Source organism: Myxine glutinosa, chromosome 10, assembly GCF_964187855.1.
Source record: "Myxine glutinosa chromosome 10, kmMyxGlut1.1, whole genome shotgun sequence".
Lineage (NCBI taxonomy): Eukaryota > Metazoa > Chordata > Myxini > Myxiniformes > Myxinidae > Myxine > Myxine glutinosa.
In genome coordinates this window covers 39,876,637-39,894,662 of record NC_136270.1, presented here as the reverse complement: position 1 = coordinate 39,894,662, position 18,026 = coordinate 39,876,637, and the positions used below count along the sequence as shown (strand labels likewise).

Here is an 18,026-nt window from a genome sequence, read left to right as displayed (position 1 = left end):
TTATTCATCAGTTATCTCTTAATGAGTGTAGGCATAAATCTTTGTAACCCCAATTAGCAGCACCCAGAATCAGATGTCTAGGTAGCCCCCAGTCATCCTCATCCTCGTGTCTGTTTCTTCTCCCCTTCATCTGTGTTTAACTCTCAAATCCCCCCTCAATGTCCTTTCACAACATACAACAGTACCTCAAATTCGGTATCCACGTGAGCTAAGTATAACCCCTCGGATGTAAACCTTGGGCCATATAGGGATGGTGGTATCATCTGAGGGCACGAAACTTGAGTGTTACCAACTTGTTCAGACACATGCACTATCAATATTTCTGCATGCTAGACTTTCCAAAGTCACAGCTTAAATCTACTACCTTGCATAAACAAAATGGCAGCCATCGTGTCGAAAAATAACTACTTGCGGAAGTTATCTTGGCTTGGAGAAGCAATATTTGAGTGAAAACAATGGCTAAATTGAGGTTTTTGATGATGGCGAATCCACGGAAGCCATCGCCATCCATTTAAAATGAAACCTTAATTTTCATAAACACAATATGGCCACCATTTTATCATATATTCGGAAATTATGTACATAATTTGACTTTCACATGTGATATCTGAGGTATAATTTGGATGAATGATATATTATTTCAGTTCATAATACACTTAAGGTTCATAATACGCTCTTATTAGAAAAGTGTGTGAATATAAGATCATGCATAAAAAGTGTCACAAGAGAGTATAGCATTATTCCCTGAAATCATTCACTGGACCATTCAGTCATTTATATAAATTTTTGACTGGAGGTCCGTATAATTTGCATAAATCAAACATGGCCACGATTTTGGGACTTTTGATCTTTGCATATTTCCTCTTTCTAACCATACTTTGGGGGGAGGGGGGGGGGGGGGTCAAATTTCAACTCAAATGTTAATCAAATAAATGTTACCCTCGCTCATATGCGATCTTAAATTTGAAGTTAGAAAACGTGTTAATATAAGATCAACATATTTATGATGTACCGATTTGGCATAAGAGTACAGTACATGCATAATAATCATCAAGTCATCAGTTGTTCACTCACTATGGTCGCTCAAATGGTAATTTAATTCATCATATCGTCCTCATCATTTTCATTATCAAAAACATCAGCTTATTTTAAAGTATTTGTCATTTTGTGAATTGTAGAAGTAACTACTGCATGTTTTCATCATGTACTGTACTTTATAAGCACTACATTTATGATGTTGTAATAAGCATCTTTCACCAATTATACCCTTAGACCTTCACATGGTAGGTATTCCCAACACCAGTACTATCCACTCTGGCTCGGTTTTGTAACAAGCTTTTGTCCTCCACCTCCATCTCATCATCATCAGAACTATCTAATGTGACATCATCCTCACATTTCATGTCACATGTGGAGCGTCTATACGTGTCCTTACAAGCTATCCCGTTAGCCATGCAAATGCACTCTGGCAATTTTCATACTCATTGAGCATTTGCAGGACAAGAACTCCATTATCGTTTCTGAAACAGGCTCACCATTCACCACTTGGTCAGATTTCCCTCTGGGTGTTCATTCCAACCATAGCTTGAGATGTCTGGAAAGGCTTGAAGACTGTGGTGCCATATACCAGCTTAGTAGGGCAGTCTTCACACAGAGGAGAAAGTTGTCCAGACTCAACATCACCTTTCCTTGTTCGAAACAGCTGGTACCTTAAGTCATTCACTTTTTTGATGGGTGGTCTGATGGAATATAAACAAGACAACACAAGACAACACAGACACTGCACAGATATATATATATAGATAGATGAAATATTTAAGTTTGCTAACCAGGTCATCACCCAACATCCATTCTTTCCCAAGCAGTGGAAACATTTGCTGGGAAACGGGATTTTCCAGCAGCTTCGGTCCAGAAACTTTCCCTTTCCCAGCAAAGGCACTGACGGAGTCACATCCCGTAAACGTGTGCAGCCCTATCTGAGCCTTACAAACATTATCCCCGAACACCTGAGCTTGCTTGGTCACATTGATGAATCTTTCCTGTTTGTGTGGCATGCTTCATGAACATATTGCAGCTGACGTCATTGCTTAACGCCAAACTGATAATATCGTCTGCTACGATGACAACCGATTCAAAAATTAGGTGCAGCGTGTTTGGTGTGTACAATCAGGCGTGTGTCAGCTTCTTATTGGCTGCTTGTTATGCAAACTACTTCCTCGCAGTCAGTTATGGTCATTTGAATGCACTTATCTTCACATGTGATATACAGTTTTCTTTCAACAAGTCTGTCTTGTAGTGTTTGTTTCTGCCAGTCTGTGGTCAGGAATTTGATCAACAATGTTTCACTTGGAGAACATTTAAACAGCTTATGCCATTGGTGAATCTTGTGCCCATGTGATATGTTTGTGAATAAGACCCTTTAGCCTCGTTTGGCCCACTCTGCATTCTTGATTGATTTTTCATTGGAGACATCAACTCTCTTGCTGTTACCTCTTGTCTTCAAGGTAGACATGAAAAATGGAGAAACATCATTCAGGAGAGGGTTAGAATAATATGTGTCACTCATTATATCCCTTTGATTATGGTGAAATCCATCATGGAGAAGTGGAAGACATATCATACCACCCAGCCTCTACCCAGATCAGGTTGCCCCATCCAAACTCAGCAGTCAGGCAAGTAGGAAAATGATTTGGGATGTCAATGTAAATCCAGCTATGATTGAAAGATCTGCAAGGCTCTATGTCTGCAAGGCTCAACAATATCCCGTTCTCTTCACAAAGCTGGTCTCTCTGGGCAGGTGGCAAGAAAGAAGTGATTACTGAAAAAGACACATTTAAAAGCTCATATGATTTTGCAATCTTGATGATACTGCAGGCATGTCGAGAAACGTTTTGTGGTCAGATGACACAAAAATTGAACTTTTGGTCTAAATTCAAAGCCTTACTTCTGGCGCAAGGCTAACACTGCACATCACCCACTCAACACCATCCCTACTTTCAAGCATGGTGGTGGTAGCATCATGTTATGGGGCTGCTTTTCATCAACAGGGACTGGTAAGCTTGTCGCGATGGAAGGGCCAATGGATGGGGCAAAGTACAGGAGAATCGTTGATGAAAACCTGCTCAAGTCATCCATGAATCTGAAACTGGGTAGGAGCTTCACATTTCAGCAGGACAATGATCCAAAGCACAAAGTTAAAGCGACACTGGAGTGGCTGACTAAGACGAAAATAAATGTTCTTGAGTGGCCTAGTCAAAGTTCTGACTTTAACCCAATTGAACATTTATGAAGATACTTTAAGACTGCAATCCATCGACGATACCCATAAAATTTGGTGGACACCTGCAATTTCACCATCTCACTGTGCAATAAGCTGGTGGAGACCTGCCCAAAAAGACTCATAGCAGTTTTTTCACGTATTCCTGACATGAAAATAATAACATATTCCTGAATTTGCACCTCCTTCAACTAAAAGTGTTTAGTTTGCTCTCTTCACTTATGAATAAAAAAGTTCATTTGTAAAAATGGTTTCTCCATAATTTGTAATTCATCGAAATGTGGTATTATTGGCAGGGGGTGAATACCTTTTCAGGCCACTAATTGAAATGAGTGCACCAAAGACTGTGTTCCATGTCAAGGTAATTAAAGCTACATTTAGCATATTTTAAGTGAATTTATTGTCTACTGGCAGAATAGCCACCCTCTTAGTGGAGTTTGCTCATTACTTGCGAAAAAATGTATAGTCTGTATGTGAAATATCATGCAATCCGGCTGCTTGTGGGACCTCTAATGAAAGAGAGTCCTTTTTTGTTTGGCTCATATAAGATTAAATTTGCCTCATATATGTGTAATAGGAGTTTCCCTTCCTATCTATCCATCCATCCATGTTCCTTTGTCTCAGAGTTATTGGACAAAGTTATGGGACTAGTCCACTACATTGGAGAAATAACCCCAATAATAACACCTCTGAGAAATCATATATATATAAACATATGTGACTAAACGGCACTCAGTAGAGCGCATATTGGCAGGCTGAACACCAGGCTGAACAATTTATGTTTTGTATCCCACTGATAGGCCGGATCTGGATTTGGACCTGAACCAAAATCTAATCGGCTTGTTCTCGTCACCGAAACAACTCGCCCACCAAGTTTGGTCATAACTTGTCCATAACTTTTTCAAATATCATGGTATATATCGCTTTTCACCCGATCTCTCAATGGTGACGAATCACTTAAAAATGAAATAATTCTCGTATCCGAATCCATATTCAGATCTTCACCAAAATCGAATCGATTAGTCCTTATCACACACAACCGGTCCACCAAGTTTCGTCCAAATCCGTCCATACCTTTTTGAGATATCCTGCTACATGTCGGTTTTGGCCCAATCACTCAATGGTGAAGAATCACTTAAATATTAAATAATTCTCATATCCGAATCCATATTCAGAACTTCACCAAAATCGAATCGATTAGTCCTTGTGACACACAACCGGTCCACCAAGTTTCGTCCAAATCCGTCCACAACCTTTTGAAAGATCCTGCTATGTATCGTTTTTGGCCCTATCTCCCAATGGTGAAGAATCAATTAAAAATTCTACGAGCCGGATCCGAATCCGGATCTTCACCAAAATCTAATCATTTCGTCCTTTTCACATACGTTACCTCTCTGCCAAATTTCGTCTGAATTCGTCCACAATTTTTTGAGACATCTTGTTCACAAACAAACAGACAGACAGGCATGGGTGAAAACCTGTTGAAAAAGCTTTCTTCTCCCATGCCTGCATCGCGCCGCGCGTAGTTGCTGGCTTATCGAACCTCTGCGAAAAGCTTGTCCTTATGTCTTCAAAACTTTCTCGTTTTCGCGCGCGGTCGTGAACCCAAACACAAGTAATCAGTCTCTCTTCTATCGTGTACTCACTGGTGTCCATCATACTGAAGCCTGGAAAACAAATAAGTAACAGAGGACACACTATTATGCATAGGGACATGTATATATATATATATATATATATATATATATATATATATATATATATATATATATATATATATATATATATATATATATATATGTATATATATATATATATATATATATATATATATGTATATATATATATATATATATGTATATATATATATATATATATATATATAAGTTCAAAACACACCTGGTCACAAGTGTGCTGCACTGACCGAGTCCTCAGCATCATCCCGTTTCGGCCCTTCAACCTCGATACGGTCAGCTAAGGTGGGCCAGCAGGGGTACATGCACATCCACATGCAGCAACTACACCTGGATGCGTACATTACCCCCAACCCCAGCCAGTGCAAACGCAGACAACAACAACACCTCCGACATCCTGAATCCACAGCACCAAACAAACATGGTGGAACACTCAAACACCCACTTTTATACCCCTCACCACTCACCAGCAAAACACACCAGATCATTCATACACACACATACACACACAACACCAACCAACCACCTACCCTTACAACATACACCACTCAACATACAAAAACACACACACTCATGCAAAAATTCATTCATGCAAAAACACACACCCTCACCTACCCACTCACTCACTCACTCACAAACACAAAATAATAAATAATAATCGTAACAACAACAAACAACAACATGCATTTTAAGGCCATTTTCCCTGCTAGGGCGGGGGTTAGCCTTGCGGTCCCCATGACAATCTTCTCCATTTTGCCCTATTTTCTGCATCTCTCCTTGTTAAGCCCTTGCCTGCATTTCTTCTTCCACCATCTTTAGCCAAGTCTTTCTCAGTCTTCCCCGTCCTCTACTTCCTTCTACATTCATTTCCATCACTCAAATAGTCACTTTCATCACATCACAACCAGTCACTTTCATCCTTCCTCAACACATGACCAAACCATCTCAACCTGTTCCTCTTCACAGCATCAATCACAGGCTCTATTCCCATCATCTTTCGCAATTCATCATTTGTCTTCCTCTCTCTCAACGATACTCCACACATCCACCGAACCATTCGCATTTCCACACTTTCCAGCCTTCATTGCTGCTCTACGTTCATTACCCATGTCTCGCTCCCATAAATCATAACACTTCTCACACATGCAGCATACACCTTTCCCTTCAGCTTCAACGACACTCCCCTCCTCATCAGCACGCCACTCAGTTCCCGAAACTTCTTCCATGCACATCTCACTCGAGCAACCATTGGCATGTCTCCGAGGTAGCAAAATGTTTTCACACCTTCCAGCTTCACGCCGTCTCCAAGATCCAACTCAACATTTCCTCCATCTGCAGCTCCATCTGTGCACACCTTACATTTGAATGTAGCTGCCACACTGGTTAATGACCCTCTCAGACCACTGCATTTTTGATGAACCCACTCAGCGCACATTGTACATTGAATGGAGTTCACTCCGACACCCTGCACACAGCACATGGCCACTTCCCAGTTCTTTCCACCTCACCACATGCTTTACCACTTGCCATCTCCTTCGTTTTTCCGATATTCACCTTCAGACCTTTTGTCTCCATACATTCCTTCCACTTGTTCATCTTTTCCTTCAGTCCATCCATACTTTCCGCAATCAACACCAGATCATCTGCATACAACAACTCCCACGGTAAACCCTCCTTTACGTTCTGAGCCAGCACCTCCATCACAGCTACAAATATTAGTGGACTTAGTACCGACCCCTGATGCACTCCCACCTTCACCTCAAACTCACCATTGTTCCCGTCCTTCGTCCTTACAACTGTGCGTGCTCTTTTGTACATTGCCATCACTACTCTGATCAACCAAATAATAATCGTGACAACAAAAAAAAAAAAAAAACTACACACAACCAACCACCTATCCTTACCAACATGCACCACTCATGCAAACATGCAAAACCACACCCACTCATGACCCACTCCTGCAACACACACACACACACACACACACACACACACACACACACACACACACACACACACACCATTTCTATTTCGTATCCTCAACCTACACTGTTCGACGTGCCTCCATAAACTTCCTCCATATCAAAAATGAGCCTTTCAAGGCAACCTGGGCCACCTTGTCACACATCCTCCTTCTTTCTGTCCCACACACTCCAAGCCGAGCAAGAAATGCAGAAAAGGAATTGCCAATATACCCTCGACACCCCACCTCAAATGGCTGACACGAAACTCGCCAACCCTTCTCCCGGCGCTCTGCCTCCAGCTCACTGTACTTTCCTCTCTTGCACCTCCTCCATGTTCTCTTTCCAAGGTACAGACAATTCCCCTAAGATGACCTGTCTTGTTGCACTTGACCAAATGACAATGTCAGGCCGCAACCTTGTCACACAGATCTCCTCTGCGAATACCAATTGTGGCTTTAGGTCTGCCACCACCTGCCAATCACAAGCATCTGACAGCCCTCTTGCTTTCCACCTCCTCCTCATTCCACTTGGCCTTACTTGAGAAACCACACCTCTCCCCCCATCAGTCTCCTTCTCCACTCTTCTCTCTCTCGACTTCAGCACCTCTTGTTGCACCATCTGCACCACCACCGCCAGCACCCTGATCATGTCGCCACCTGTATTGTCCTGCTGCCAATGCTACTGAACATGCACTCGGTGCATGCTGCACCGTTCCCACACCTCCACACAAATAACATCTCTCCTCCTGCAACAACCCCCACAATCTCAATTTTACTGGTGATGGAAGCACATCATACGTTGCCCGCAACAGGAAATTCAACAATATTGGCTCCATCCTCCAAATCTCTTGCCACTTCAACATCCTCACCCACACACCTTCCCACCTAGTCCAAGCACCTTGCTGTGCCTGACCGACTGCTTCCACATATCTCCCCTCCTTTTCCTTTCTTCTCACCTCCCTCTCAACCATCTTCCTCCTCTCTTTCACACATGCCTTTCCCCATCGCTCATGCTTCATCCACCCCAAGCCATGCTTCCCATGCTGTACCATCCCCATGACCCCCTCCTGTTGCAACCGCTCCTCCATCTCGTCCACCTCTGCTCTTGCATTCCACTTCCGACTTCCCTTCTTCTCTGGGTGTTCCACCATGTTTGTTTGGTGCTATGGATTCTGGATGTGGATGTGTTGCTGTTGTAGTCTGCGTTCGCACTGGCTAGGGTGGGGGTATGTATGCATCCAGGTGTAGTTGCTGCATGTGGATGTGTATGTGCCCCTGATGGCCCACCTTACTTGACCGTATCGAGGTTGAAGGGCCGAAACGGGATGATGCTGAGGACCTCGACTGAGGACCCGGTCAGTGTGGCACACTTGTGTGTGACCAGGTGTGTTTTGAACTTATATATAAATAAATTTTCGAAATATTTTTTGAAAAATATTTCATGGAAGACCTAATTATAGACCCCCTGAACATACCCTGAAATGTTGGTGTCAATTATAAGGTCTCAGAATAGTTACCAGACACATAGAAACCGATCAGTGAGAAGGTTATATGGTTTGATACAGATACTGCTCTGTTTTGTATATTAGATATTGAAATCCAAATATAACAAATATCCAATTACATGTTTTTAAAATAAGATAAATCAAAATATATATTTTGATACCTCACACTGTGCATAGATAGATGTTAACAATCACACAGGTGCATTTTTCGAAATTATCCATTTTACACTTGTGGCACTTGGGGTACGAGTTCAAATTAGTCTGCAACAAAGTAGCACTCAAGGTCTGGCAAATGCCAAACAGACATTTCAAAGGCTTAAAACCAATATAAATTAATAATAATTGTTTGCAAAATTCACTGATGTGGGTGGTGGAGGGGGGGGGGGGGTGGCGGGGGGGGAGGGGGATAATATAAATATAATGAATTAATTTATATTTATATTATATATATAAATATTTATATATATATAAATTGACCCGGGACTCGAACCCAGGAACCAAAAATTTTAAATCTTGAAGAGGATTCAAATATTCCACTCGCTCAAAACCAATTTGCATTGGGATTTCAATCCAGGTCAAGAATCGCACTCCTGGCACAGCAGCCAATTTGGGAGTTTATCTCTGGCGGTCTCATGTCGGCTAGGATGAAGACAGTACATACAATCCGTTGCAGTACATACAGAAAAAAAAACTATTGTTTCTTTCATTGAAATTAAGTTAAAATTTGGGATTTTTCAAATCAGTTTGTATTGTTATATATTTTGCATTAAAGGGAAAAAAAATCATTGTATTATATCATACAAAGCAATTATCCTAATAAAAAACACCACCACAGTTGATTAATTTAAGAGTCATTCATCGAGAACAATTTTAAAATTGCAGGAGATATCAAAGACGTGGATGCAACATTTTTTCCACTACTGTACAGTACATGAATTACCATCACAATTAGAAAACAATGGACAAATCAACACTGTTTAATGGAATTTTAACATGGGATCACAGCATTATATGCTGTGGGCTCAAATGAGAACTCTTGAAACTTAACATTTACGATGGACTGACAAGTTTGTTTTTTCTTTCAGAAAGCATACTTCCTCTTAAACGACAGATGTCACATGAACCTATTTGTGACGAAAGTGAAGATTATGAACAAGCAATTAACAAGCATCGAAAAGGTATCACCTTTGAAGCATCAATATTATCTGTTAAAGAAAATTGTGTTCCAATAAATACACGTTTTTTTTTGTTTTTTTTACACGAGTTCTCAAGAAAGGCTCAGCTGCTGTTCCTAAAACTATTCAAAATAATAGTTGATGAATTAGTAAGTAATGTAAATGTAACTGATCTCAGGTAGCCAATGAACCAAAACATTCACTCCAATGTTGAGCAAAGTTTTCTGGAATTGTGATGCTCCAGGCATTAACCATTTGTTGTTATGTACTGTTTTAATTTTGTAGGAATGTGAAATGGTGGAATAAACCAAGTGATAATCTATTATGCATGAAATTCTTCACCAGCATCTGCAGATACTTTTTTTTTTTACAGTGATTATTATGATGCATTGCAATGTCATTGATTTGCTTTCATTTATTTTTGTGTTTTCAGGTGATTCGTGCATTATTTGAAAAGAATTTAGGAGTAATCAGTCCTCACATTGTGATTGAAGAGTTTCAAAAGATTAATGGCCAATTGGAGAATAAAAATCAAAAATTAGCCAAGTATGAGAAGTTTACCAACATTGTGCAGGTAAATATGAACTTCTATTGTTTTTGTTTTTTTGTATCCTTTTTCTCCATCCTTTGTTATTGTGTGCGTCCTTGTACTTGTTCAACTTCCCTCTTGATCTTCAAATTGAAAGCTCATCACCATGAGACATCATCACCATTTATATCCCCTTATCTTTCGTACCTTGACTAAAATCTGCCTCCTTATCAATTTACCTTATCTATTTTCACTTGTATTGTTTGGTACCCACATTGTTGGTACACTGACAATCGACCATCTATATTCCATCTCTTTATTATGTGGGTAGTATTTAATTTCATTTAACTTCCTTTTTTCTTAAAGAAAGAGGAACTTGAACACTTTCTTTCAGCACAACTTGTTTGCTATATTCTTGCTCGGTTTGCTAACTTGTTTGGTTTGGTGTTTTGCAGAGCAAGATTAAATTTGGATGATGTTTAGAAACTCATTTTTTTCGTAATATGTATTACAGTCGATACAACTGATGTCATGTGACTGCGTGTACATGAGTGTGGAAAATTCTCAAATTCATCACAGCGATATCGCGATACAACACATGTAGAGTGACAAACAATATTATCCTTGATTATGTTTGTGCAGTTTGGAAAGAAAATGAACAATGGAGTTAAGAGTCTGTTGAACTGCTTTGGTTTGCAGAACCGGAGATGACTGTCTTGGCATCTTTCAAAAGAAATCAAATAAATAGGGCCAATACGGTTTAAAGCAGGACTGACTGCTGGATCTCCAACGCCAACGTGTGGTAGCTTAAAACCATGCCCAGATTTTGAAGTACCTAACCCAAAATTTGGGGTCTCTCGGTGCTGCGGTTCGGCCATGAAAGAATGATGCACAAAAAAAAACAAAAAACACAAGCACTTGAAAAAGGATACATATATACATACATATATACATACATATATACATACATATATACATACATATATACATACATATATATATATATATATATATATATATATATATATATATATATATATATATATACATTTAAGAAACAGGAAGTAAATTCCTGCGTGGGGCTAGTGTAAAAAATTCTGACTCAACCCGGGACTCGAACCCAGGGACCTCATCACTTACGCCGGGACAGCCCACTGAGCTATTGAGTCTCCGGGATATCCTCAGAGATTTCTCACACTGACACTGCGAGCTTTATATATATATATAAAGCACATATATATATATATCTCACCTTGGCACATATATATATATATATATATATATATATATATATATATATATATATATATAAAGTATAGATGTTGATAGATATAGAATACCAAATAATGACAAAGAGAAAACAGGATTTTAGAAAGTTTTGCAAATTTATTAAAAAGAAAAAACTGAAATATCACATTGACATAAGTATTCAGACCACATTTCAAATCCGGCCTCCAAAGCCAGTCGCCGACTGGGCATCATCCGTCATGCGAAGTCCTTCCTTGGCACACCTGAGCTCCTCACCACATAGAAGGCTTTCATCCGCAGCTCAATGGAATACTGTTCTCCCCTCTGGGCCGGTGCTCTTGCCTCACACCTAGCTCGGCTTCACACTGTTGGTTCAGGCTCCGTCCGACGCGGCTCTGGTCGGCGCGAACCACTCAGCCCCGTTTGCTGGCGCGAACACCGGCCTCCCGCACAGTCCATCCCATGCCACACAGCACTTGCACGCAGGCACCAGGTGAGGATGACCGTCGGCGCCCACCGTCTTTCCAACGTCCACCAAGCGGAACAGGTCCAACACGAAGGGAAAGTCAAGGGAAGGCAAGGGGAAAAGGGAAAAGAGGCAGAGGGAAGAGAGGAAAATGCAGGCGAGCGAGAGGTTTTACTCGCCGTCCCGTGGCGTCAGCCCTCTCCCCCAACCAGCGCGGTGTCCTTCGACTTCTCGAATCTTCTCACCGCGTTGGTGTCCTCTCATTGGCCGAGCGCTTTTTGCCCTATGGTGCGATCTTCCCATCAAAACCCTCTTGACCAATCACGCACGAAGTGGGCGTGGCCTCAGCCTGCCTTGCACGATGTTCCATCGCCATGGTGGCGTACTGCGTGGCCGCTGCCTGTTTGTCTTTCCGGTCAATTTTTTATGGGGGCGGGGGATTAATTAATGTGGTGCACTAATGGGCCTATCTAATGTATAAGAGTGCGTTGCCATATGGGACACAGGTATGATCACAGAGGGAACGACATACAATGGAGTCTTATCCTTATTCCCGAGAACTATTTATCACGCCCATTCCTCGTAATGGGGATCAAGACACACCTTAATCCGAACAAACCGCCTAAACAGAAATTATAGGTGAGATTCTCTAGCACGACAGACGAAGCATGATACCTATTCAGATCTACCTAAATCTATATATGCCTGCCCCAAAATTCATAACCAAACCCCCTCCCCCCCCCCCCCTCCCTGGAATCGTAGCCCCTGCAAGGTTCACTGCAGGCGCGACCATTCCGTTCTTAACACTTACTGTCTCACACTTAATTAACCTATGAAATAAATCAGGAGGGCTGTGGGAAGTGAGCCGAAGCTACCTACCTATTCTCCTTAACATGCTGACCCCTTTAAGCAATCATGCAGTCAAATATTTACACTGATTATAATTTGTTGTTCCTGTGGTGGGAGGAAAGAAACAACAACACGCAAAAACTAACTTAACCTTACTCAAAACTTCAAAATTCAAAAACTCTATTAAACATTTATACAAACCCCTTCCTACAGACCATGTCCCCTGGTGGATGTCACAAGACGCAACCTTACCTGCGGGGTCATCCCAATGCACCCCTAAATTTCCACGGGCCCTGTCCTGGTGTTACAGGTGAGTGACATGGCTCGGTGGATTTCGCCCACATGCATTCAACACAAACCCATAACCACTCATACACATTCCATAAATCCTAACAACACTAAATCAATAAAGCATATATTTTACCCCCCCGACCACCCGCAGGACCATGGCATTGATGTCATATACATGTATGCGTTCATTTCTCCTCGGCAGCGGGGAGGTACCGCACAATCAAGATGGTGGGGGCGCTTCAGGCTGTGGTGCCTGCAGTTCCAAAAACAAGTCACTTGACTTACAAGTTCATTGCCTCCCTCCCCTTTACCTCTTGGCCCAGGGTGTCCAAACAGACCCTCCACCGGCGGGCTCCAATTTTCAGTCATCACTGGCTGGCAGGGGTAATTGCCGCAGAGGGGGGTCGCAGTCATCGCTCCTCGGACCTTGATCTGTTCCTGCGGACACACACACATTCCTCACCCACAAAATCCCCAAAACACGTTTCCTCCCTCACTGCCATTCAATTTTCCAACACATTTCAAGAGCAGATGGTACAAAAAAGATGTTACAAGAGTTGCCATGGCATGCTTCATGTGAAATCCCCATATTCATATTTGAATCACATTTTTCAAAACCACCATAGTCATCACTCACACTCCAGTTCGTTTCCATTCTCATGACCACATGGAAACACAATACCTCTACACATAAACACACGCCCACCCACAAGACACTGTGTGGCACACATTCCATCCCCCTCACCGACCATGTCATCACTCACCCGCCCCCTACTCCAAATTACCTGTCCCCAATTTAGAAAAGCAAGTCCTGAAGCCTGGGACAGTAAACATCAAGGCCTTACCTCTACCTTGATGTGCAGGTAATTGCCGGTTGGTCAGGTCCAAAGTGCCATCCACGCTCAAAATCCCCAAATTTGTCCCATTGGAACAATCAAGTTTCACCAAATCTCACTTGTCTCTCCACTGTACTGGCAGGTATGTGGATCCCCCTCCAACGGTGAACTGTACTAAATAACTACATGTGGCTACGACAGCTCCGCACCTCCACCGTGCAAGGGTCATCAGGACAAGATGTGCAGTCGAAACGCCAACATGGCCCATGAGTCCATAAGGGTGCGACCCACCATCCATCCTTCGCCCCCCCCCCCCCCCCCACCCTGCGAAGAACACAACTGCTCTAGCCCCAGCTGGCCAATGTGGTGAGCACCTGCTGCCAACAACACTACCACACTCACAACCTCGGCCCTGGGGGAGACGGTCACAGTGCGTGGCATCCACCATCACGTCACCTACGGCGCCCTCATCCCCCAGTCCACACAACTGCAGCCCCCAGTGTCCACCCACACTTGACCACACCAAGGTCCAGTCGACAGCCATGCTCCACCAGGAGACTCACCCAGAAGACATGGTCCACACACCTCAGACACCCATAGTACCACGTTGACCCCCAGACCCCCAACTACATCCCCATAACCCCGCGTCCCAAATATTGATGCAATCGCCCCCGCAACCAGTTGAAGGCTGTGTCCTGCTAACCTATCAATTTTATCACAGCCTCCAACTCTCTGGTCTAACACACCTGGATCAATAATGGTGTCACTGCTGTCAGTATCCACCACTCTTCTTCATAAAATTCACCCTTAAATTTGCATCTAACCCTCAGATTACCATGCCAAACATTTTTCACATTTTTCTAATCTCACCAAAGAAGGGCGCTTCTCAATACACATGCCAACCGAGCATGGCCCATATGCTCGGTACGTTACACATTTCTCATTCAACAATCCCATGGCTCTCTTCCCAAGCCGAGAGTCCACAAATCATAACGGATCATCTGTGGAAGATCACTCTCACACCATCACGTTCCACAGATGCTCAAATGGTTGTCCAGCAGCCTATATAATCCATCCCTGTCCATGCGGTTCGACCCGCGTCCATAGACCAGGACACCATGCATGGCAGGTCACCACATGCTGGCTGTCCCAGAGTCTCAGGGAGAGGGTTCCAGGCCGCATGCCCGGGCGGTCACATCAGGCCCAAGTTGGCCGTCCACGATGCCACCACCAAAGCGTGACCCACAACACCTCCCCCTAGTGGTCCTCAATATACGCCATCCTAGGCCTGTGAGAAACCACATCAGACCCCCCCCCCCACCCCTCCGGAGGTCGTAAACCCCACCAGGGTCCAGTGACCCTGCTGGCCCGAGCCATATGCACGGGCGGCTCCCCGATTGACAAGGGACGCCACACTCCACCAGACCCCCCGTGGGGCCCAGGTCGTACCACGACACCCATGGCTGGACCCCATGTCCAAATCCTGCCAGCCCAGCCCCCCCAGCTGGCTGGCATTACCAAATTTTGAAAGGGGCAACTTTGCCCTGAGGCCATCCCCAATGATCTCTCTTGGTCTGAATCCCGCAGCCCAGGGACCAACTCCGTACTAAGGCTGTTCCAAATCAAATTCCCATTGCAATTTGATTTTTGATTTTCATTTAAAATTTTTGGCCTCGTGTGTCCAATAACCACAGCTGCAGGTAACAATCCCTCCAGGTTATTCTGCCCCTCCCTGCAGCTTTTCCACATTCCCTACGGGGACCAAATTGTCTGAGGCTCGATCTCCCGACTCTCCAAGGTCCAAATCCAGCTCGGAGCCAACGCACTCCCCCTGCTGGTTATCCAGTTTCGGAGCCTCTGTTACCAAAATGTAGTGCATGGTGAGGGTCCCCTCGATCACCTCCCCGGACTGACACCTCAACCCCCAATCTCCCTTGGGCCTGGTCAAACTCTACCCTCATGGGACTGTCCCAGGTCCCCAACCGCTGGATCAAATCATTTTAATCGTCCTTATAAATCATTTCTGCCCCCCACAGGCCTCCATCATTACACACCCGGTCCGGTTCCGCCACACGGACCCCCAATACCTCTACCCCCTGTTGCTTTGAACCACCGCCCTGGCACAGGAAGGATTCAAATTACTCCCCCTGTTGGTGTGTTGCGGCATCCACCCGGCCCCGATAACTTCCCAGGCCTCCATGTGGGAAACATTCCCCAATTAAATTTAATTCTCCCCTGTTTGCATTCGAGCACTCCCCACTCACCTCCAAATTTCCTTCCCAAACTTTCCCATTTCCTTCCCGAACTTCCCCATTTACTTCCACACATGCAGTCTCCTCCTGTTTTAATTCACATGCTGTTGTTGCAATTCCCTGCTCCTGTGCCCCGTGTGAATCATTCCTTTGTTCTTTCTTTATTTCATTCATTTGCTCACATGGGGTTTTCGTTTCTTTAATCTTTCACTACCATCGTGACCACTTTCACTACCACTACCATTTCACTACCATTTAATCCTTTGGCATCCAGTCTTTCACCACCTCCCCTTATTACCCCCCTCAATTCCTTTTTCATTCCCCTCATCTCTCCTTTTAGTTCATTTTTCATTTCCCCCATCTGCTCACTCTGGGCATCCATTCTATTATTTATTCGCTCCTCCATTCCCTTCATGTTTTTACTCTGTTGCTCATTCATTTGCCTCATAAATTGCATTATGGCCTGGTTGTCTATAGGGGCCGTCTTGACGGCGGGGGAAGTTCCATTCCTGCTCTCCACCCCAGTATTCGGCCCACTTCCAATCGCGTCGGCATTTCCCTCACGCTCGTCCAACTCGGCGTCTACCATTTCGCCGTTGGCTAACGCGTCTCCGGCTCGCGTATTTTACCCCAGAACAAATAAAAAGCTTAAAATTTTCGAACCGCGATGCCGTGCTTCGTGCACCCCAATCGGCTGAACAATTTATCGCCTGACTGAAAAAAAATTCTTCCAAATTCTCCACACTCTTGACACCAAATTTACTATAGGGTTCAATCCCACTCCTTGACAACAGTTGTCGTGTGGTTTGCTCAGTTAACACCGAGCGTCACCACGGATGGATTCGAGCTTACTTGGTGGCGTTTATTCAATCGATGGCGGATCATACACGAGGAGGAATGAACAATGCCGCTTACCTTCACGGTCTGATGTCTTCAACCTGAAATCAATTAATTCAACCAAAACGGATTTTGAATAGAACAGAAAATAATACAAGGGTTTATTCAAAATAACTGTCGGAACAGGGAAACGCGATGATAAAAACTAAATCCTAAATTGGGACGTCCCCACACGACTCCAGATACGAAACAATGGGAGAATAAATAAAAGAAACGTTGTGTGCGTGTGTGAAGAAGCAGCTCTTCGTTTGCAAAAGAAGTCCACAATAGCCTGAAATGACGCAGCTTTATTAAAAACCAACTTATACAGATCCGGAAGAAGCCAAGACATCTACAGCAAGAGCCAGTCTCATGCCACGTCAAGCCTTCCTGGAAACGCATTGATTCTCATTCACTTATATATGAATACGATTATCAGAAAATCTCCGAGAGAACAAAGCGACTGGCGAGAGTCCCTCCCACCGTTATCCGCTGTTCGGGGGAGTCAGCCCTTCCTTATCATTCGGACCAAATGTTTCTCTGGGCTCCGAGAAAACAGAAATGTAACTCACAAAGAGGAGAGTGTATGCTTGGCCAAACAACCCATATATTTTATGGGTTTGTTTACATGAGTAATTCAAAGCATGTTTATACAGAGTCATGCGTTGCTGTGATTAATACAAAATATATATGGTAAAAACAATAGGTTTATGTCTGCAATCTAATCATTCTACTTGCGTTACACAAAATCACGCGCATGTGAGCGTGGTTTTACGACCGGCCTTATCTAGCCTCGAAAAAGCACACGTATACAATTTGTCCAGCATGACCTCAGCGAGCCTTTCCTCATCCAAAACTAAAACGAAGCAAAAACCCTTTATTAACTTTATGAAAATAGCATTTTTAAACAACATTTAAATCATAACACATTAGCAACCAACGTCTATAACTGAACTTTAGGCAATAACAAATCTACTACTTGACATTCCTTCCTCTTGTCTCGTCGAGACAAAGTATCTTAAGAGACAACGTGCCACATCGGGCTTTATTGAAAAATAATTGTGC

At 43.3% G+C, this 18,026-nt stretch overlaps 1 protein-coding gene across 3 annotated transcripts in view; it reads left to right on the top strand.

Moving 5' to 3' along the window:
* ATF7IP2 (activating transcription factor 7 interacting protein 2) overlaps positions 1 to 18,026 on the top strand; it is a 192,274-nt gene that overhangs the window by 51,568 nt on the left and 122,680 nt on the right. For 2 of the 3 annotated variants that reach the window (XR_013624714.1, XM_078785581.1), the window contains 2 exons: positions 9,525 to 9,617; positions 10,048 to 10,188. Coding sequence is in view for 2 of the 3 variants with exons in the window: in XM_078785581.1 (XP_078641707.1) it covers positions 9,525 to 9,617; positions 10,048 to 10,188 (234 nt within the window). In the remaining variant the exon portion in view is untranslated. Of the gene's footprint in view, positions 1 to 9,524; positions 9,660 to 10,047; positions 10,189 to 18,026 lie in introns of all 3 variants that reach the window. The other variant, XM_078785582.1, reaches the window with a different exon arrangement.